The 23,243-nt window shown below is 37.6% G+C and overlaps 1 protein-coding gene and 1 non-coding gene across 2 annotated transcripts; both read right to left on the bottom strand.

The window, feature by feature from the left end:
- Positions 1-5,593: 5,593 nt before the first annotated feature.
- Positions 5,594-5,700, bottom strand: LOC131634377 (small nucleolar RNA R71). Its single transcript, XR_009293531.1, has one exon. It is a non-coding gene; the product is annotated as a small nucleolar RNA R71 (small nucleolar RNA).
- Positions 5,701-12,493: 6,793 nt separating this feature from the next.
- On the bottom strand, positions 12,494-13,066 carry LOC131634364 (uncharacterized). The gene is made up of 2 exons (XM_058905019.1): positions 12,833-13,066; positions 12,494-12,715 (listed from the first exon to the last, which is right to left on the bottom strand). Exons 1-2 carry the CDS (start codon positions 13,064-13,066, stop codon positions 12,494-12,496), a joined length of 456 nt encoding a protein of 151 aa, XP_058761002.1.
- Positions 13,067-23,243: the final 10,177 nt, after the last annotated feature.

Below are 23,243 nucleotides of genomic sequence, written 5' to 3'. Positions count from 1 at the left end.
AAGCAAAGACATTGGCACAAGGATGGTCAAACTACCTTGATAGATTGGTTGGACCAATTTATCCGGCTCTTGTGAAAGATTTCTGGGCTCCTGCAACGGTTACTCCAACTGCAATCATCTCCTTCGTGTTAGGGCATGAAGTTGTGATCACGGAGAAGTTGATAAGGAAGCTGTACAACCTGGATGATGAAGAAGGATGTACTGGTCCACTTCCTGCCAGAGTTAGTTGGCCACAAGTTGAAGGACAAATATCTTATGCTACTGGTATTCAATCTCACCAAACCGGTACATTGAGGGCGTTCTATCAAGTCTGGGCTGAAATCATTCTGGGATATCTTTATCATAGAAGAAGATCATTATCATCCATGTACATTAGTCCTGATCACAAATACACTCTCTTCTGCATTGGAAGAAGAATTGAACTGAACATCTCCAACATTCTGTTTCAAAATCTGAAAATGGCTATTGAAGAGTCCAGAGATGAAGAACGTGAGAAGTATCCTCATCTTCAAAGACATACTATTCCTTTCGCCAGAATGATCTCAGACATTCTGATAGAAAGTGATTTGATGGACTCTCTAAGGGCTATTGGAACGTCAAAATTCTTTGGAGCCATTCAAGGGCATGCCATCAATGCTTTTGATCTGCTAAGATTGGAACTTATCACGAAGGTAACTTCTGCTCCTGCAATCTCCCGAGATATTCTGACCAGAAGAATTCCGGTTGAAGGCTTTGCCACCTTATTCCAAGCAGAACTTCACAAGGCTGTAAAGCACTATTTGGAAGCTTCTGTAAGAACTTAATCTTCTGTTGATCCTGCGTGGATTCGTGGAAGAGTGCTTCCCTCTCTGACTGACCTTCAGAAGAAGGATCAGAAGAAGAAAGAAGCACGGCTAAAAATAAAGGCTCAAGAAGAAGAGGTCAAGAAAGCCAAGAAGCAAAAGGTCACCTTTGATCCTGTCAAAGTAAATTCCAAGGAATTTCAAGACCAGCGCATCAGGGAATCTTTCCGTACTGTGAGAACTACAAATTTTCCCAGGCAAGTATACCAACCACCTCCTTCTGAACCTCAATCTTCTATCCAACCTCCTCCTTCTGAACCTCACAACACCTTCACCATTCCAAATCCTCCTCAACCATCTCTTTCTACACCTGTCTTGAACCCTACTCCACTAAATATCTATCTCCCAACTCCTTCTGATATCCCATCCTCATCAACCCTCCCCACTGATATACCATTTTCATCAACCATCTCCGCAGATATTCCATCTTCTTCAACCACAACAATTCCACCTTCTATATGCCATCCCTTACCTACCAGAAAATCCAACCCATACTGCCTCCTCTACCCTGACTACAAATTCACCTTCAACCATCCTGAACCTGAACCTCATATCTACCTGTAGTTGTTCAGAAATGAAGTTGTTAGTAGGCTGGATCTCTTGAGAGATGCCTTATTCAATGATCTTGATGATGTTTCAACTAGAAACCTTTGGAGAAGCTTTCGCCAAGATTTTCAAGTTAAAGCTATGGCTGTTCAGAAGAGGCTAGTGGCTGCTGCACCTGGTTATGCTGGATATCTTCTTGAAGTTGATGATGGAAAATATTTTCATCCTATCAGAAATAGGAGAGTTCTTGAGGAGAAGATGTTTGTTGATGAGCTGCTGGATAATCCTTGCAGAGATATTGTGGTCTGGAGACCTAAGTATCCAGTTCTGACTGGAGACTTCAAGTCACTATTTGGCTTTCTGAGGGAAAATCCTTCTGAGGAAGACCCCAATTTGGTCATTCCAGAAGTTGTTGATCCTCTAGAAGTTGAAGGTCCTTCTGCACCATGGAATCTTGCTGCCATTCTTCAGGCTCTTGAGAATGGAGATTCTGATCTTCCTGCTGCAAAATATGAAGGAGATGCTTCTATGGAAGAAGCTGATGCTTAAGATCATCCTGCTGGGACTATTCCTGTTGAGGAAAATCAAGTTGATGATCTAACAATGGAAGCTGCAGTTCAGAATGCTGTCCCTCTGGACAGAAGTTGTGAAGCTTCTTCTGGTGAACCCTCTCTTCTGGTGAAGACTCTAGAGGTTATTCAGAAGAACCAAGCTGAGCTAACTTCTCGCATGGACGCGCAAGATACTATCAATGCTGAGTTCCGCTCTTTCATGGAAAGGCAGACTGAGAGCAATAATGGGATTCATGACATGCTGGCCAAGATTATGTCTAAGCTAGGGTCGTCTTAGTCCTTTGTGTCTTAGTTGTTTTTCTTTGTTTCTTGCATCTGTCTTCTATGCATCTGCTTTGTATCTTCTGATAATTCTCCTTTTGAATTCAATAAAAATTATCCTTCTTTCTCTCATATTGTTTTGTTTTTCATCTGAATCTTTTGCGTTTTTGATGTTATGACAAAAAGGGGGAGAAAATGTGATAAATGATCTGATTTATATTATCAGTTGCTAGGAGAAAGTCTCCATATTTCTAACAGAATGTGCAAGTTCTATGTCTTTGAGTGTTTTGCAGGAAGTGAAGATTTTCTTAAAACCTCAACATGAGAAGCAAAGACATGGGAAAAGCAATTCTGTATGAAATCAAGCTCATGGAAATTCGAAGCAAGCTGAGTGCTGTAAAGCTTCAAGATCAGAAGCAAGAAGGAAGAATGTTATGATATTCTGATGATAGAATATGCTCTAACTCATTCTTATTCCTTATATGTTCTGATGCATGTTTTAGTTCTAAATATGCTCTGATACATATTATATGTTCTGATACGTATATTATGTTCTGATTCATTCATGCTCTGACTTTTGTCGTGTAGTTTGTTCTGTAACATTTCAGGATGTAGAGATGCTCTGATGATGCTCTGGTACATTCAATAATGTTCTGATTCAATCTAGCATGCAATGATTCAAGAAGAAATTCAAGCTCTGAAGCTGTCCTATGGAAGCAAGAAGAAGAAGCTATGAATATTCTGAAGATCTAAGCATATGTGATCGTCTCAACTGAAAGGGAAAATACTCAGGGAAGTCCTTTATTTATAAATTTCTTCCAGTATTTATTTCAGGGGGAGATTATTTATCTCAGGGGGAGATTGTTAATCTCAGGGGGAGACATATTCACACACTATGTTTATATGCTTATGCTATAGCTGTGTAATTGTCTTTAGCCGTCTGATATTCTGATTGCAAATTCATATCATTTATATATGTTTTTGTCATCATCAAAAAGGGGGAGATTGTTAGAACAAGATTTGTTCTGATCAATATTCTTAGTTTTGATGATAACAATGTATATGAATTTTGTATGAGATAATGTGGTACTCTAATACTATGCAATTTCCATTTCAGGAATTATATAAAGAGTATGCACAAAATCAGCGCAAGAAGCACTGACTCAGAAGGTTCAACATGCAACATCAGAACATGGTCTGGCAAGACATCAGAAGATGGTCAAGCAGAATCAGAACATGGTCTATGGAAGCATCAGAAGGACTTGAGATCAGAAGCAGAAGCACTGAAGTTCTCATGGTATCACGCTAAGAAGCACTTCAAGGTCAGAAGACAAGAAGATGCTCTGCACCAAGATGTTTGACTCTGATGATATTCAAACGTTGTTTACACAAACATCAGATCAGAAGCAAGTACAAGATGGCAGGCTACGCTGACTGACAAAAGGAACGTTGAAAGCTATTAAAGGCAACGTCAGTAGACACAGCGAAAGAAAGGCTCGAGGTAGTTGGCAAAAGAGTGAAACATTAAATGCAATGCTATACGGATTACGCAAAGCATTAAATGCTCCCAACGGTCATCTTCTCAAACGCCTATATATTGAAGTTCTGATGAAAAGCTGAAAAAAAATACTTTTATGAAAAAAACGCTGAAACACTGAAACGCTGTTCAAATCAAAAGCTCTCAAACTTCATCAAACTCACTACATTGCTGTTGTAATATATTAGTGAGATTAAGCTTAAACTTAAGAGAAAATCACAGTTGTGATAATAGCTTTATAAGAAGCATTGTAACTCTTAAACGAATTTGTTTACATTAAGTTGTAAGAACTAGAGTGATCAGGTTGTTGATCAGTATACTCTAGAAAGTCTTAGAGGGTATCTACGCAGATTGTTCCTAGAGTGATCAGGTTGTGATCAGTATACTCTAGAAGACTTAGAAGTTGTCTAAGTGGAAAACCATTGTAATCTTGTGTGATTAGTGGAGTAAATCCTCAGGTGAGGTAAATCACTCCAAGGGGGTGGACTGGAGTAGTTTAGTTAACAACGAACCAGGATAAAAATTATTGTGCAAATTGTTTTTATCTTACAAGTTTTAAAGCTACACTTATTCAACCCCCCCCCCCTTTCTAAGTGTTTTTCTATCCTTCATTTACTTGAATTAGTTTCTTAGATATAAGAAACTACAATCATTAAAGAAGATCAGAACTTTTAATAGTCATGTATTAGGGTTACAATTGAATCTTATAGATTTGTTTTTCGTGCCCTCGTATGTATGCTGCATATTTGTGTAGAGATACACTCTTTAGATCCTTCTGACCTTGCATGTCACGAATGCATACATCTTTAACCCATAAACACACCTTAATATGTTAACAGATCATTACTCAACTCTATTCATCTCATCACTTTCACAACATTTTATTTTCTTTACCTTATTTACGTATTACAAGCTAATCTGGGTCTAGCACCATCATCTATTGTTATTTTTCTCTACTTATGCTTAAAGTGAAAGAATAGTTTTAATACAAACCAATATCTAAGTAGTACACTCCCTGGGGGTACGATACTCTTATATTTATTACTTGCTGCAATCAAAACATGTATACTTGCATGGACAACTTTGAGAAGCAAACAAGTTTTTGGTGCCGTTGATGGGGAGTTGTTTCTACATTTTTGATTTTGTATTTAATTCTATTTGTTTTAATTTTTAGCATTTGTGTTTTTGACATTCTGGTGTAGTTTGGTGTCACTACAGGTGTAAGCTATTGCTTGCCCCGATCGTCATGCCCTATTCACAGTGGATTTCCTGAACCTGAAAGAACATTCAGGGCGTTAAGAATACAAAGACGTGCTAGACATATTCTAGACGATCCTATAGAAGTTAATCTGGCAAATATTGATCCACCATATCCACCTCTACTTGCACAAGAAGATTCAGACAAGGAGGAACAGATCCCAGTAATGGCAGAAAACAATGACATTATTGGTATTGCCAATAACAGGGCAAGGAACATCAGAGATTGTGTTGTTTTTGACCCTACATCAATGAATTCTGGCATTGTCTTGCCAAAGATAACCGCAACTCAATTTGAATTCAAACCAATGATGTTCCAAATGCTGCAGACTAGTGGATAATATTCTGGATCCCCTAATGAAGACCCTCATATGCACCTGAGGCAATTTCAGGATGTAGCTAGTAACTTCAAGATTCGAGATGTGACTAATGACACCTTGAGGCTCAGACGTTTTCCTTATTCTCTAAGGGATAGGGCCAAAAGTTGGTCAAATTCCTTAGTGTCAAATTCCATTGCCACATGGAATAACTTGGCTGAGAAGTTCTTAGCTAAGTAGTTTCCTCCTTCCAAGAATGCAAAGATGAGAAATGAAATTACCTCATTTAGGCAAGGAGATGACGAGTCACTTTTTGATGCTTGGGAAAGATTTAAAGAGTTACTTAGGCAATGCCCTCATCATGGCATACCTATTTACATTCAACTCGAAACATTCTACAATGGGATAATTGCTTCTTCAAGGAACATGCTTGATGCATCTAGTGGAGGAGCGCTATTATCCAAATCCTACGAAGAATGATATCATTTGATTGAAATTATTATTGCTAATACTTATCAATGGCCTGTTTCACGAGCCAATGTGAGCACAACTCAAAAGAGACATGTTGGAGTTCATGAAGTCACCGAGACTACTGCCCTTGCTGTACAAGTGGCACAAACTCACCAAATGATGAAGAATTTGATGGCTCCTGACACGCCAAAACCTGAACCAGTGAAGGTAGTTACTAATGCTTCAGAAGTTTCCAATGTCTACTGGGGAGGGGCACATTTGTTTGAAGAGTGTACAACAAATCCAGTTTTTGCCAATTATGTGGGCAACAACAACAGGTACAACAACCCTTACAGTAACACCTACAATCCTGGATGGCGCAATCATCCTAATTTTTCATGGAGTAATAATCAAGGTCAACCAAGGCCTCAAGCTACCCAAGCTAATCAAGCACCGCAAGTTCCTCCTGGTTTTTGTGTGCCTGCTCAAGGAAATAATCAGCTGGAAAACATGCTGAAATCATTCATCCAAGAGACAAAGAATCAGTTATTATCACAAGGAGCAAGTGTCAGAAACCTAGAGAACCAAATGGGGCAAATTTACACAACTTTAAGTTCAAGACCACAGGGGGAACTTCCTAGCTCTACTAAAGCACCCACTACATCTGGGGTGAAGAATTTAAAGACTTGCAGAGTTATCAAGCAAAGAAGTGGAAGAGAATGTGAAACACCCCCAAGAAAAGAAGCCGAGGCTAGTGGAGTCTTGCCTGATAAGGACAACCCTAAAGAAAAAGACGTGTCTGTTGAGATTAAGTGTGGCAAGACTCTTGAGTGTGCTAAAAAACCTGAGATCTTGACATATCCAGGCAGTGAGAAGAAGTTTGTTCAAGAAAGGCCACCACCTCATTTTCCTCAAAGGATAAGTAAAGCAAAAGAGGAACAACAATTTGGAAAATTCATGGAGATACTCAAACAACTTCACGTCAACATACCTCTGATAGAAGCTATTGAACAAATGCCAAATTACTTCAAGTTCATGAAGGACGTGCTAACTAAAAGGAAGCGAGTGGGAGAATTTGCCATTATTTCACTTACACAAGAATGTAGTTAATTGGTGCAAGGCAAGCTCCCTCCTAAGTTGAAGGATCCTTGAAGTTTTACTATACCTTGCAATATTGGTGAAACATTTCGTGGAAAAGCACTATGTGACTTGGGGGCAAGCATTAACCTTATGCCTTTGTCCATATTCAAGAAGTTAGGGATAGGTGCAGCCAAGTCTACAACCATCACTCTGCAGCTAGCAGACAGGAGCATTTGCTATCCTCAAGGAAATATTGAAGATGTTCTAGTCAGGGTTGACAAATTTGTTTTTCCAGCTGACTTCATCATAATGGACTTTGATACTGATGAAGACATTCCTATTCTATTGGGGAGACCTTTCCTTGCTACTGGAAGAACATTGATTGATATGGAGAAATGTGAACTCACTATGAGGGTAAATGGTTAACAAGTGGTGTTTAACGTGCTAAATGCATTACAATACCCGAAAGAAGAGGTTCCTGATTGTTCTATGATCTCCAGCTGGGAAAGAACGATTCACAAGAATTTGCTGAAGTCCACTGATGTCTTGACTCAAGATTTGGGAAGAGTGAATGAGATATTGCCAGAAGGAATCATGTATGGTCCAATGAATCAATCAGTTAAGAAGAAGGAACATATGAAAGTATTTGAGTTAGAGGATGATCAAAAGCCACATGCATCATCCATAGAGGTTCCTCCTGAGTTGGAACTGAAGCAACTTTGTGCCCATCTTCAGTATGCATTTCTGGAGATAGGACATAAGTTTCCTGTGATTATAGCAATAGATTTGGCTGAAGAGCAGAAAATCCAGCTATTGGATATTTTAAAGAGACACAAAAGGGATAAATCTTGGCAAATTTCTGACATAAAGGGGATCAGCTCTACTGTTTGCATGCACATAATTCTTTTAGAAGAAAATTCCAAGAATAGTATAGAGAGTCAAAGAAGGTTGAATCCCATCATGAAGGAAGTAGTCAAGAAGGAAAACATTAAATGGCTTGACGCTGGGATTATCTATCCCATCTCTGACAGTGTCTGGGCCAGTCCTGTTCAATGTATACTGATCGGTCGCCATTTCTAGTAGTGTTCCTTCATCTATTCGGCATGAATCTGTGAAAATCGGTAACACTTTGTCTGGTCTTTTATTGTTTTTCAAGTTATTATTGTGTTTCGTATTTCCGTTCGCGTGTTAGTGTTTTTAGTGGTTTATCTCTTTTTGTCGCATTTTATGCGTTTCCGTGGTAGTTCTACATGTTTCCAGGTCCAGCCAAAGACCCTAAGGATTTATGCGAGAAGAATAAGAATCTGAAGTTTCTTAGAAGTGAATTTTAAGCATCACAGAAGCCTAACATGGGTGCTAGTGTCACCTGACACGGCCCGTGTTAGGAAAGGATCAAAAAAGGAGTTTTGGAGGATTGACAGAGGGCTAACACGGGTGCCCGTGTCAGCTGACGCGACCCGTGTCAGCAAGCCTGGGACTGAAAAGTTGAATTACTATATCCAGGAGGCCAACACGACCAACCGTGTCTCCTGACACGGCCCGTGTTGGCTAGTACGCTGTTTTTGCTGATTTTACTCAAGTGTTATGTTTTGTGATCCCGAAGGGCATTTTGGGTATTTGCGATAGATGTTAAGTGATTTGTGACTATTTAGACTACTTTTGGAGAGGGAAAACACACTTTTTGACGTACGAAAGAATTGCAGAAGAAAGAATAGAGCTCTCAAGGGTTTCGGAGAGCATAGATCTTCAAGAGCAATCGCGATTGAAGATCAAAGCAATCCTCTTTTCTTGTAATGTTTAATCTCCTTATTGTACTTTCTTTGAATATTATGAGCGGCTAAATCCCCCAATGCTAGGGGTGTCCCTGAATTGCTATTGTAATGAACCTAATTTTCTTTATGTTATGAAATCATTATGTGTGAGCTTATTTGATTGTGCAAAATGCTTAATGCTTTATCTATCGGACCAATAGATTTTGATTTACGGTTAAGGTTTAGGTCGAACAAACTGCCTTATCGCTGTTTGCACAATAATATTATGGTTGTTATTGCTTAGGAATGAAGATTCTCTATAGTAACCGTGATAATCTTGATAAATTATATTGTGCTTGATAACTTCTAGAATTGCTAAGGAATTAGGATACAAGATAGGTATCAAAAGGCTTTCCGCTAAGGAATTAGGGAAGATAACTCTGGAGATTCAATAATAGTTCATGTACACTGATATTTTGTAATTAACGATAAACAGTTGTTGCAAGGCAATCCATACACCTTGCCCTAGCATAGTTTCTCATATTGTTTCAAAGTCACTTTTACGCTTTCCTTTAATTTGTTATCATTAATCGTTATTTCACAACCATCAACAAAACCCCCCATGTCCTTTTATTCAATTGAATCCTCAAAATAATTTATATTTCCTAAGCAGTCCTCGTGATCGACACTCAGGATTAACCCATTTTATTACTACATCGGTGAAAATAATACACTTGCTATTTAACCTCAAGTTTTTGGCGCTGTTGCCGTGGACTGCCAAATTATTAGTTCAATTTGTAATTCAATTGAAACTTTGTTGCTCTGTAACAAAAATTTTCCTTTCTGTGTTTTTATTTATTACTACTAATAACTGTATAATCTGTGTATGCGAGGTAAGGCCTCATCTTAATTTCTTTTTGACGCGGAACCAGAAAGATCATTGCGTACCAGACTCCATGAATCCAGACAAGAAAGACTGGAAACGTCAAAAGCAACATTAACAGTTTCTGAATCCGAAGAAGAGGAAGTAACTTTTGATCATTTTGAACATTCAGACACAAAGTCTAAAACCATGGCTGCAGATCCACCTCAAGTGGATAGACTTCTTGGGGACTACGGTAGGGAAAATACACTGGGTGGTAGGTTGACAATTGTAAATCAACCGGTGAATGTGCCCAATTTCCTGTTGCATCCGAGCACCATCACTCAACTTGAGAGAAGACCTTTCACCGGAAAGGTCAATGAAGATGCCAACAAACATCTGCAAATATTCCTAACTATGAGCACTACTCTCAAGATTGACGGGCACACAGATGAAGCGAAAAAGTTGCAAATGTTTCCGATTACACTAGCGAAAGATGCCAAAGAGTGGTTCTATTCTCTCCCAACGGGCAGTATCACATCGTGGGAAGAGATGTAAAAGGCCTTCCTGAATGAGTATTTTTCAGCGTCAGAATGTGTGTTGATTACAGAGATTTGAACAGAGAAAGTCCGAAGGATGATTTCCCATTACCGCATATTGATATGATGGTGGATAGCACTGCTAAGTTTAATGTCTTCTCATTCATGGATGGATTTTTTTGGCTAAAATCAAATCATGATGGTGCCCGAAGATATGGAGAAAACAACTTTTATCACGCCTTGGGGCACGTTTTGTTACCGTGTGATGCCATTTGGTTTGAAAAATGCTGGGGCAACTTATCAAAGAGCCATAAATTGAAACTCTTGATCTTTGCTTCTCCATGTTAATATGACTTGTTGCTTTGATCACTTTACCTTTGTTTATGTACATATACTTGTTGATTGTCATCCTTGTATCTTTGTACTTGTTATCCATTTTATTATCATTGTACATACTTTGTTTACTAACCTACATGCATGAGATACATATATCCATCCATCATCCATCATATTCATTCATACATGAAATGATCCAAAGGTATTAAACATCTTTTATCCATTATCATTTGAGTTTACATTGATCTCTTTGTTATACTCACTTGTTTGTCTTTTGTGACACATGTTATCACACACACACACACACACACACACACTTGAGGTATCCATTGATTGATTACTTAAAGTTGTTGTTGAAAAATCCAACGGAATGAGAATGGTATTGACTAAAATTGTCAAGGTACTCAATCTCTTTTTTCAATCTCCTTTACTTTGTGCTTAGTATTGTTAAAGCTTTGCACTTGTTTTTAAAAATGGTTTTGTATTGTTAAAGCTCAACCTTTTTAAAATCAACCCTTGGTTTTGTATTTTTAAAGCTAAACCAACCCTTCTTTAAAACCTTGGTACTAAGAGGAGAATTCTTCCCGATGAAACTACTCTTAGTCTATTGACCTTGTATTGATAAAGCTTGGTCATTTTTCATTTAAAACTTGTTAAGTGTTGTTAAAGCTTAACCTTTTAAAACTTGTTATGTATTGTTAAAGCTTAACATTTAAAAAAACCGTTGAGTATTGTTAAAGCTAACCACCCAAAAATATTTTGGCCACTTTGGCTCTTTAATTTTCCTTTTTAAGAGGAACTACAAAAGCTCTGAGTTCCCTATTGTTAAAGGGGTATGTAGGCCTAAGATGCGATATCTTATCGAGCTCACTTTTAAAAAAAACTTCTTTTCTCATTTCCCCACTCTATTTAAACAAAAACACAAAAGCATTTTCAAAATAACAACAAACAATAATAACAGTATTTTCAAAGAGGTTCCTATGGAGTACCATAGATGTGAGGGGTGCTTAAAACCTTCCCCTTGCATAAAAAAACCCTGTACCTAAATCTCTGATAAGTTTATTAGTTTTGATTTTAAAAACTTCTTTGGGTTTTATTCGCTCTTTCTCCCATTTCTTTTGGAAACAATAAAGCGCGGTGGCGACTCTGTTTAAAACGAATGAGCTAAGTCTATTCAATGGCTTTAGTCTCACAAATTTCACCGCTACACTTAGAAGTCTATAGTTGACCAAATTTCTCAAACGTCAAAGGTGATATTGAACAGTTGACTTTTTCAGATGAATTGAGATTCTCAGGATTTTAACTGAGGCAATCTCTTTTAACCAAATGAGTGATATGAGTGACTCACAATGGATTATTAGAGACTGTTGAGTCATAATTTAAGCCATGGGATTATGCCTTGATCAAGAGTCAACTTCCTAGGAGAATTAGGTCAAAAACCCTAATTGTGGATCAGATGAAATTGGGAATTGTTGAATTTGATTTGAAGTACATCGTGGCTTAGATATTGATGTGAGAATCACTTTAAGATGCTTGAGCTCTTTGAATCATGTCTTTGAGGTCTAAGGATCTCCCCAAGTGAAAGCCTTAATTTCAGTCCCTATTAAACTAAAAATCCTAATTTGGTGCCTCTAAGGGAATTGAGGCTTGATGCCCTGAGGTTGGGGATCATATGTGGATGAATGAAGTATCTTGGGCTCTATGATTGTGTTGAGGATCATTTCCATATTTGATTGATCCTTAGCCTTAATTTCATGGGTTGCAACCCTAATCTGAGTACTTGGTGAATAAGTGACTGCCTGGGTATCTGTTTTGAGTTGATGGAGTCTGTGAGATATCATATAATGTGACATCTTAGGGGGATAAATTTTTTGGGTATGACAACTATTTTATATTATTATTCTAATTAGCACCTTAATTCCACTATCCCACGCACATCAACATAAACACCACATGTAACATAATATCCTCGATAATTCACCTTGACTCATAAAATCACACCAAAACATCAACTAATAATTTAAATAATTAAAACAAATTATCAGGGTGTTACAACTCTCCCCCACTTAAAGAATTTTTTCCCTCAAAAATTACCGGACAGAAACAAGAATGGATAAGACTCTCTCATCTGGTCCTCCCGCTCTTACATCAGACTTTCACCTACTAGTCCACCCCACAGCACATTCACTAAGGCAATATCTTTGCCTCGCAATTGTTTCACTTCACGTCCTTCTATTCGTACTGGTGATGCTTTGATAGTCAAGTTATCTCTCACGTGTATATCATCCATTTGAATCACATGCGAAGGATCTGGAACATGCTTCCTCGACTTAGATACATGAAATACATCATGAAGATTTTTAAGCTACGAAAGAAAAGCAATTGGATAAGCCACCTCGCCTATCCTCTATAAAATTTGATATGGACCAATAAAACGTGGCATAAGCTTTCTTGACATCAAAGCTCTACCGACACCATTGACCGAAGTAACTCTCATAAACACATGGTCATCCACCTGGAACTCAAGTGCTTCCCTCCTCTTGTCATGATAACTCTTCTGACGACTCTGAGAATCTTTCATACTCTCACAGATCATCCTTATCTTTCCAGTCATCTCTTTCACAATGTCAGGTCCAAGCACAACACTCTCTCCTGATTCATACCAACACAACAGAGTTCTACACCTCCTACCATACAATTCTTCATACAGTGCCATACCGATACTCGCATGAAAACTATTATTGTAAGTAAACTCAGTCAATGGAAAATGGCTATCCCAAGACCCTCCTCGGCCTAACACACAAGCCCTCAACAAATCCTCTAATGATTGAATAGTCCTCTCGGTCTGACCCTCCGTCTGCGGATGATACGCCGAACTCAACCTCATTGTAGTACCCAAAGCATCTAAAAAAACTCTTCTAAAACTTCGACGTAAGCCTTGGATCTCTATCTGACACAATACTCGAAGGTATTCTGTGCAATATCACAATCTCTTCAATATACATCTCAACCAATTTAGAAATAGGATGGTTAATCTTCATCGATAAGAAATTAGCCGACTTAGTCAGCCTATCCATAATCACCCAAATAGAATCATTGCCTTTATCAGTCTTCGATAAACCCGTCACAAAACCCATGAAAATACTATCCCACTTCCACTCTGGAATGTTCAATGGTTGCATTAACCGAGAAGGACTCTGATGTTCAACCTTTGACTTCCAAGAAGTTAAGCAAGCATTAAAAAACTCAACAACATCTCTCTTCATGCCCGATCACCAAAATAATCTCTTAAAATCTTGATACATCTTCATAGCACCTGGGTGAATACTCAAACTACTTCTATGTCCTTCTTCAAGAATACTCTTCTTAAGTTCTGGAACATCTAGAATACACACTGTATTCCCAAATCTCATCATACCATTCTCGTCAAGTCGGACTTCACCTCCTTTACCTTGGAAAATCATTGTTACTTGCTAAATCAATTTCAAGTCAGATTCCTGTCCTTCATGAATTTCTTCGAGAATTCCACTTGTCAACCTTAACATTCCCAATTTCACGCTATCAGGATTTGATTCACACACCAAACTCTTATCCCTGAATTGTTCAACTAATTCTAATTCACGCATCATCATCATCATCATCATCATCGACATATGCAAAGGCTTCATACTCAATGCATCAGGCACTACATTTGTTTTACCAAGATGATAACTTTAATCAAAATCATAATCTTTCAACAATTCCAAGTTTCCAATCACCTTCTATGCCTCGTGTTCAACTCCTTCTGATCAAACAAGTACTTCAAACTTTTGTGATCACTAAAGACTTCAAATTTAGAGCAAAAAAAGATAATGTCTCCAAATTTTTAAAGCAAACACCACAACGGCCAACTCTAAATCATGCGCAGGATAATTCATCTCATGAACTTTAAGTTGTCTTGAATCATAGGCAACAACTTGTCCATTTTGCATCAACACATCTCCAAGTCCCATCTTTGACGCATCACAATATACCACAAAAGACTCACTCGAATTAGGAAAAATTAACACCGGAATGGTTGTCAACTTCATCATCAATCCATATAACAGTCATTAGTAAAGTACTATTAATATACTAATACAATTATAAAGTTGAAAATAAAAAAAGTTATAGAAAGTGTGCCCACATGTAAGAAAAGAGTTTTAGAGCTAACTTTCAATATAAGAAAATAGTTATAGAGCTAATGATACAGTGGAATTATAGAACCGAGGCTACATTCTAGCTTATTCTATTTTATCTTCTTCTAAATCATCATTTAAGCTAATGATAATGTGGAACTAAGAAACAAATGGAAGTATGGACACTACAACGAGGAAGGGCTTTTAAAGCGCTTTTTTTGGCCTTTAACAGCGCTTTAAAGCGCTGCCAAAGCCAGCGCTGGCATAGGCTACGAAAGCGCTTTTAAAAGCGCTCTGGTAGGCCCCCCTATAAGAGCGCTTTTCTGGAAAAAGCGCTCTTGTAGGCCCCCCTTTAATAGCGCTTTTCAGGAAAAAGCGCTCTGGTAGGCCCCCCTTTAAGTGCGCTTTTTCCAAAAAAGCGCTGTGATAGGCCCACCTGTGAGAGAAAAAATTAAAAAAAAAACGCAACATACTAAAGCGCTTTTGTAAAAGCGCTCTTATAGGGTGGGCTTTAAGAGCGCTTTTTCCAGAAAAAGCGCTCTGATAGCCCCCCCTATAAGAGCGCTTTTACAAAAGCGCTTTAGTATGTTGTTTTTTTTTTTTTTTTTTGCTTTTTTAGTAATCTTTGGCAGCGCTTTTAAAAAGAAGCGCTTTAGTATGTGGGCCTTTAAGAGCGCTTTTTTAAAAAGCGCTTTAGTAGCTAAATGAGGTATTTTAATGTGCAGCCTGTAATTTAATCCTCCCAGTCGACCTGTAATATTTTCGACCTGTAATATGTTTTCAGCCTGTAATATTTTCGACCTGTAATTTATTTTCGACGATATTATTTCAGCCATCAGTAAGACAATATATATATATATACTAATATAATACCATTATAATATCCAATATTATATATATACATCATTACAACATCAATAATATTATAGTACTTCAATTCGACACAAATCCTACATGAAAAAGCGCTTAATATAAAAATGACACAAATCCCCTTTTATTTCTTCCAACTTAAGTCTCGGGTATCCAGTGGCACGGAATTCGTCAAGGTACTACAAAACAAAAACAAAATATGAATGATACATTTAGTTAAATGTAATAAATTATATGAAATTATCTTAAGTTATAAATTCATACCGTGATCGGAATCTCTAATTGATTTGCCTGAAGGATTTCTTTCATAAACCTCAATACAAAGTATCCGCAATCGTAACTGTTTTTCTGTTGCGGGCACTACATAGAAAAACAAATAAGATTCTATAGTTGTGCATTGTTTTATCAAGTAGCATAAATATATTATAAGCAACATTGTGAAAAATAATGTACCTGCACTTGGATCCAAGTAATGTTGCTAGATTTAGTTCGGGATACCTGTGCGTCCCGTTGACTTCGGAACACTTGTATTGATCTAATTAACAAATATATAAAAGCATATGTTTAGATCAATCCCACAAATAAGTAAATATATATATATATAAATATACACGAATATATATTTAGAACGATCCCACTTACAAATCAACGATGTCCTTCATGGCCGGATAATTGGTCCATTCACCATTTACCGAATTCAGATAATACACGACTTCCCTTATAGGGTTGATAGCAAGCAGCAACCAGTGTGCTCTATAAATAAAAACAATAGGTTATATGAAAATTTTGCTATACACAAAAGAAACAGAGATTAGATGAACAAAGAATGAGAAACTAACCCTACTGGTCGGGTATTATACGCCCAAAGATGCAGACATTTTGTATTGCCGGTGGACATGAATCTATCTACTAAGCACTGTCTAACTGATTCCGGTTCCGAATCAATTGCCATTCCGCTGCAGTGGGCGGAAGACACGAAACGGAATCTGTTAGACAACGGAGTCCCGCGCAACACTCTGTCATACAACAACCTTAAATAAAAACATAATAAACATTAGATTATTTTCATTGAAATGTGTAAATAAATTATATTGTGGGACTAATTAAATAATATATTGGATGAGGGAATATTACCGAATGTATGAGTGCATGTTATTGACGCCTAGTTGATCATGCTTAGAAATCTCCTCCAAGTCATCAAGTGTAATAAGTGACTTGAATTCAATACCGAAGACACTCTCATCCATAACGATTTCACGTAAAGCACCATCCGTCAAATCGGACATATCAACCATTGTTGCGAGCGTCGACCGGTACCGAGGCACAAAAGCACCGCCTTTTTTTCCCGCTGGCTTCGGAGGACCAGTGGGTGGTACGGTACGAACTTGCTGCGTCACTTGTTGTGACTCTCGATCGGATGCCTAAAAATCATATAAGTTATGTAAAATATAAAATCATGCAGATTTAGATTCAGATTAATTATTAACACTTTAAATGTACCTCTTTTAGTGATGCAACGGACTCCTCCTCCTGTAAAATCCCTTTACCCTTAACTGTGGGTTTTATAGGAGCAGTCTAAAATTAAAATGTAAAAAATAATTAATAAACGGTTTAGAATTGACATTCGAAAACTAAATGATTCATAATCGTTTTCAATATACCTCATCACTAATGGTAATGAGCTCCGAGGGCCATGCAACAAATGATCCTATTGCATCTCGCAGCAATGTCGTCTCTGAGACCATGTCAGGTACCGGTAGCATCGCATCATGATCTACTACAACATCCACCGATACTTTCAGGTGTCCATCCGGGAGCGGTCTATGGTGAAGTAAATCTCCCAAAGTGTTGTGCACTTTTCCCTTGCCAACTAGTCGATAACTCGGTTCCGATAAGTATAGTTGGCAAGATGAAATGCCCTAAACCAATAGTAAATATAAAGTCATTATCATTAATAAAATAGAACAATTTAAAAGGAAAAAAAATTATAATTACCTCGGGAAATTTCCTTTGATAGTTGATACTAGCCTTATCACTAGTTTCTTTCACCGATGAAGTGTTGCACTTTTCTCTCATATACGCCTCTTTATCTCTTTGCAATTCAGAGACTTGTGCTTGCAATTCCGCCAACTTTTGCAACACTTCTTCATTTGAAGGATTTCTTCTCCTAGGACTCTTGTAAAAAGAGGTTGGAGTCACACCATGACCCTTACCCCTCACCCGACCGGGATACTCAGGAGCATCTAGTGCTCTACTAAGTATGCTCCCCTCACCGGTGGATGCCGATTGCGACAAGGTCTCCTGTAATTCATTTACATTAAAAAATCATTTATATATTAAAAAACATTTGATTTAATTAAAGACACAGTATTATACTTACACATTCAGTAAAAACTCTCTGAACTTCGGGATCGACAGCATGATCCTTGCCCACACGAGCTTCCCTCCACAACACATGTTCAGGAAGTGAGGTTTCCTCACTTTTAGTCTCCTCTAACTATGCATTGACACAAATGATAAAATCATCAAATAAAACACATTTAGACAATTAATTAAAACGCATTTCTATTTACTTACAATTTTATCCTCCAAGCGTGCATATCCCAAACGCCCTTTTTTGTATGGATATGCGGGTTTGGATGCTCTCTCACTATTCTTGGCACTCCTTTTCCGAAAATCTTCATCTCTTTGCTCTACAAACTTAGCCCAATCTTCTTCACCAATGAAGATCTCATACTTTTTTGGCCGTCCCGGTGCCTCTTCAAGAAAGTTTCCATCTTTATCCTTAAGATAAGTGTTTGTCAAAAAAGCTTTCCACCCTCTATATCTTTTGCCGGCCAAACCAAGTATGTAGCGTCTACGATCATCTGGTATCTCAAAAGTCCTCTGCAAAAAAACATACGCATAGTGTGTTAGTATAAGTAATTTAAACAATTTATCGTCAAGATAATAACAACAATTAACCATATATGATATATACCTGAAGCTCGTCCCAAATCGCGTCTTTTTTCTCATCCAAGTCTTTGCTTTTCATATTCCATCTAGCTACGGAGACCGGAATATGCATACGAACAAGTGTACCAATATAACTTGTCAACTTTGCAGAATTAGGACCAATTGCTTGTTTATCAGAATTCCATTCCAATCGGTATACTAATCCTTGGTCTCTATGTCGAACGATTCCCTTCATGATAGTGATGCCTCGTGCAACTTCTTTTGCTTCAGTATCAGGTGGAGCATTTGTATCCGTGGCATCTCTTTCTTGAGCATCTCTTTCTTGTGAGTTTTCAGGTGGAGCATCTCTATCCGGAGCCATTTAACCTGTATCAAACAAACTAAAGCACATTAGTACACTATTAATAAGCTAACAATCTATACAAGTAAAATGGAAGTCAAACCATGCATGTACAAGTAAATCGGAAACGAAATCGGTACAAATCAAAATAAGCGTCAAAAAATAAAGTTGTCGGAATTGAACGAAATTTACATGGCTATGGTAAAACGTCCCCACAGACTCAAAAATAAAGTCGGTTTTCCGAAATTCAGACCCTAAGCCCGACTTTTGATTACGGGCAGAAGCAAAACCGATAAAAAAACAGTCCCGAAATGTAAAGATAAGTGCATGAGCAGCTCCGGAGTCGTCAAAATAGTATATTTACATGTAAAGAAGTCGACAAACGGATACATGGTTCAAAACAAATTAGTCGGTAAAAATTGAATAAAATAATCGGTACAAATTGAATAAAACAATCGGTACAAATTGAATAAAACAAATTGAATAAGTACTATACTATTGAATAAAACAATCGGTACAAAGTGAATAAAACTATTACCTTTATCACTAACGTCTCTTTCTTTTCTTGGTAGGATTGTGTTCAACGCGTCTCTTAACAACACGGACGGTTGGATTAATCCAAATACCCTCATTATGATCATTTCTAGTACAAGATTCATTCTCATTTTGATCGCTTCTTGTACAAGAATCAATGCCAACACCAATATCACCTTGATCTTCAATGTTTTCATCAACTATTTTGTTAGATAAAAGCACTATAGACCATTTCGTACTTGAAGGATCATTGACATAGAACACTTGTTTAGCTTGAGAGGCTAGAATGAAAGGCTCATCTTTGTACCCTACCCTATTGAGATCCACTTGCAAAAATCCTGACTTATCCATTCGTATGCCACTATTATTTTCAACCCACTTGCAACCAAATACAGGAATCTGAAACTTCGCGTAATCAAACACCAAAATGCGCTCGATAACCCCAAAATATGACAAATTTGCAAATTTCGGATTTAAGTCATTCGCACTTGATATGTGCATTGCTTCAGCCACCAAGGTAACACCACTATTTTGCATAGTACTTTTATCATCCTGTTCTTTGGTATAAAATGTGTATCCATTAATTGCGTATGCGCTATAAGAAAGCACAATTACAGTTGGACCATAGGCTAAGCATCTCAACCTTTCTGTTACTGAAGCAGGATCTGAACGATACTTTGAATAAATATGATCCCTAAACCACGGTATGAAACTTCGATTGTGCTCTCGTACTATCCAGTTCTCATTTCTATTTGGATTTAAATCTCGGAGAACAATCTTGTGCATTTCAACATACGGCTCAACCTCAATCTCATTGTGCAGAACATACAAGTGCGCTTGATCCCGTTCGACCATTGATACTGTCACAACTTTATTTCCAATTAGCCTTTTTCCTTCTTTTTTTCGACAATATGAGACTTAGGGAGTCCAATAGATTGAACATTTGACAGATATTCAGTACAAAACTCAACCGCTTCTTCAACAACGTATCGTTCCGCAATACAGCCCTCCGGTCGACTTCTGTTTTTCACGTACCCTTTTAATATTTTCATATAACGTTCAGCAGGGTACATCCATCTCATATAAGCTGGTCCGCACAATTGTGTCTCTTTCACAAGATGCACGACTAGATGAACCATTATGTCAAAAAACGAGGGAGGAAAATACATTTCAAGATCACATAAAGTAACAACTATCTCTTTTTGCAATGTTGGTAAGATCGCGGGATCGACCACCTTACTGCAAATTGACCTGAAGAAGAAACACAGCTTAGTTATTGCGCTTCTTACTTTTTCTGGAAGAATAGAACGTATACCTATTGGTAAAAAATGTTCCATTATAACATGACAATCATGCGTCTTCAAACTCTTTAACTTGAGGTCTTTCATGGACACAAGTCTTCTAATATCTGAAGAGTAGCCTTCTGGAACTTTAACTTCACTGAGAAACTTACACAATGTTTTCTTCTCCTTTCTAGATAGAGTGTAAACAGCAGGTGGCAGATATGTTCGTCTTCCTTTCGTCACGGGTCCCAATTCAGTTCTCATTCCCATGTTTACCATGTCCTTCCTTATGTTAAGGCCATCCTTAGACTTTCCTTGTATATTGAGTAACGTACCTATGACGCTGTCAAATACATTTTTTTCAATATGCATAACATCCAGGAAATGTCTTACGTACAACGACTTCCAATATGGAAGTTCAAAAAAAATTGACTTCTTCTTCCACCCACCCTTGACAAGTGAATGTGCAAAAGGCTTGCCAAACTGAGTGCTCACATCTTTCACCTTTTCAAAAATTTGATCACCTGACAAAAAAGGCGGGGCTGTACCGTGTTCGGCCTTTCTGTTGAATGCTTTTCTCCACCCACGGTAGTGATGATTAGAATTTAAGAATCTACGATGGCCGAGAAAGACATTCTTCTAACAAAGCTCCAATCGTGTCGTATCGGTTTCATCTTCACAAACGGGACACGCCTTTTGACCTTTATTGCTGTACCCGGATAGATTTCCGTATGCTGGAAAATCATTAATTGTTCCAAACAACATCGCCCTCAAGTTGAAACTTTCCTTCCTATACCCATCGTAAACCTCCACACCGTTCTCCCACAAAAACTTTAAATCTTCGATTAAGGGTGCCAAGTATACATCTATGTCATTCCCTGGTTGTTTAGGCCCAGAAATTAGCATAGATAACATCATGTACTTACGCTTCATACATAGCCACGGAGGTAGGTTATAGATCATAAGAATCACAGGCCATGTGCTATGCGAGATACTTTGAATACCATGCGGGTTCATTCCATCAGTAGACAATGACAACCGAAGGTTTCTTGCTTCTTTTCCAAATTCAGGATATTCAGTATCAACTTTCATCCATTGTGGTGAGTCTGCCGGATGTCGCAACTTTCCATCAATAATTCTTTCATCTGCATGCCAAGTCAAGTGTCTTGAATCGGTCTCACTACGATACATGCGTCTAAATCTCGGAATTATAGGAAAATACCATAAGACTTTAGCAGGAGACAACTTTTTCTTATATCGAGGGGCACCACATTTAGGACACTCATTCAACGCTGCATACTCGTTTCGAAACAAAACGCAATCGTTTGGACATGCATGTATCTTATCATAGCTCATGCCAATAGAGGACAACATCTTTTTGGCTTCATACGTTCGATTGGGAAGAACATTATCCTCTGGTAGCATATCTTTCATAAGGGCTAATAACTCTGTGAAACTTTTATCCGACCATCCATTGTCCGCCTTTAAGTTGTACAACTTTAACACCGCAGACAATCTTGTGAATTTTGAACAACCATCATACAACGGTTTCTCTGCATCGCTTACCAACCTCTCAAACATTTTGGGACAATCCGCAAGATCTTCTTCAAGCGCTTCTGCAATCTCTTCGACTCGATCGCAATCGTATGTGTCTGTGCAATCGTCGTTTGAAGCATACTTCCTATTACAACTCGACCCAGCATTCCCGTTACTTTTCTCACCATGCATTGTCCAACATGTATAACTTCTATCAATTCCAAACCGTAGTAAATGGGATCCCAACTTTTTCCCGTCAACCTTATCCCCATAACAGCAACCCAAGCAAGGACACGGCATTCGAAGCGGGTCTTCGGAGTGCGCAACCGCAAACTCAACGAATTTCCATACCCCTTTCTCGTACTCTTTCGACAATCGGTTTGATCTCATCCATGTCTTATCCATGTCTTGGTTTCTCTATCAGGTACTAAGGAATTCTGTCAAGATAATAAATAGCTATCATCATAATAGAATACCTAATCAGAATACCCGATTTCTTAAAGAAGACATTACCTTATTTCAAGGTAATATAAGTCCACAAACCAAAAAATTGGTTGAGAGACACTAAATTGATATTAAATAGAACCATAAACAATAAACTATAAACAATAAACACTAAATTGAATATGCAAACTGTAGCATATTCAACTATTTGTTCAATAAACTTGATTCATGTACAATTATTTTAAAATGGTAAATAAAATGAAAACAAAATTATAATTTTATAGTTTAAAGTGAAAGCAAAATATGAATATAGAATATATTCTCAATTATGAAATCAATTATGAATTAGCTAGTAACTACAAACACCCGAATTTACAAAACCGAAATGCTCAAATATGTTTTGGCTAGATGCTTTATCTTTATCTTTTGTTATAGAAATAGCTTATAGATAGGCACTTATATGATATGCACTAATGTAATATAGTACTTAATTAAACTATTTATCTAAATAGTGCCTAAGTTATGTTTAAGAGTCACTTCTAACATCAATGATATTAATTTCTTTTTACTTGAATATTGAATATTTCTCATTAACAATGAAAAGATGTGAACAATATTTATATACATGTTAGTTGGAAAAATCTAAATAAGAATGTTATTCTATCGTTAATTTCAAAGGATACTATTAAATCTTAATAATCAATAAGATAGCACTCAAAATATCTTCACTAATTTGTCGGTGTCGTGTTGTATTTACACACAACATAACCTACA

The sequence above is a fragment of the Vicia villosa genome, unplaced genomic scaffold (assembly GCF_029867415.1).
Source record: "Vicia villosa cultivar HV-30 ecotype Madison, WI unplaced genomic scaffold, Vvil1.0 ctg.001284F_1_1, whole genome shotgun sequence".
NCBI lineage: Eukaryota > Viridiplantae > Streptophyta > Magnoliopsida > Fabales > Fabaceae > Vicia > Vicia villosa.
Note: the sequence above shows the minus strand (reverse complement) of the source record. Positions and strands in the feature narration are given on the sequence as shown.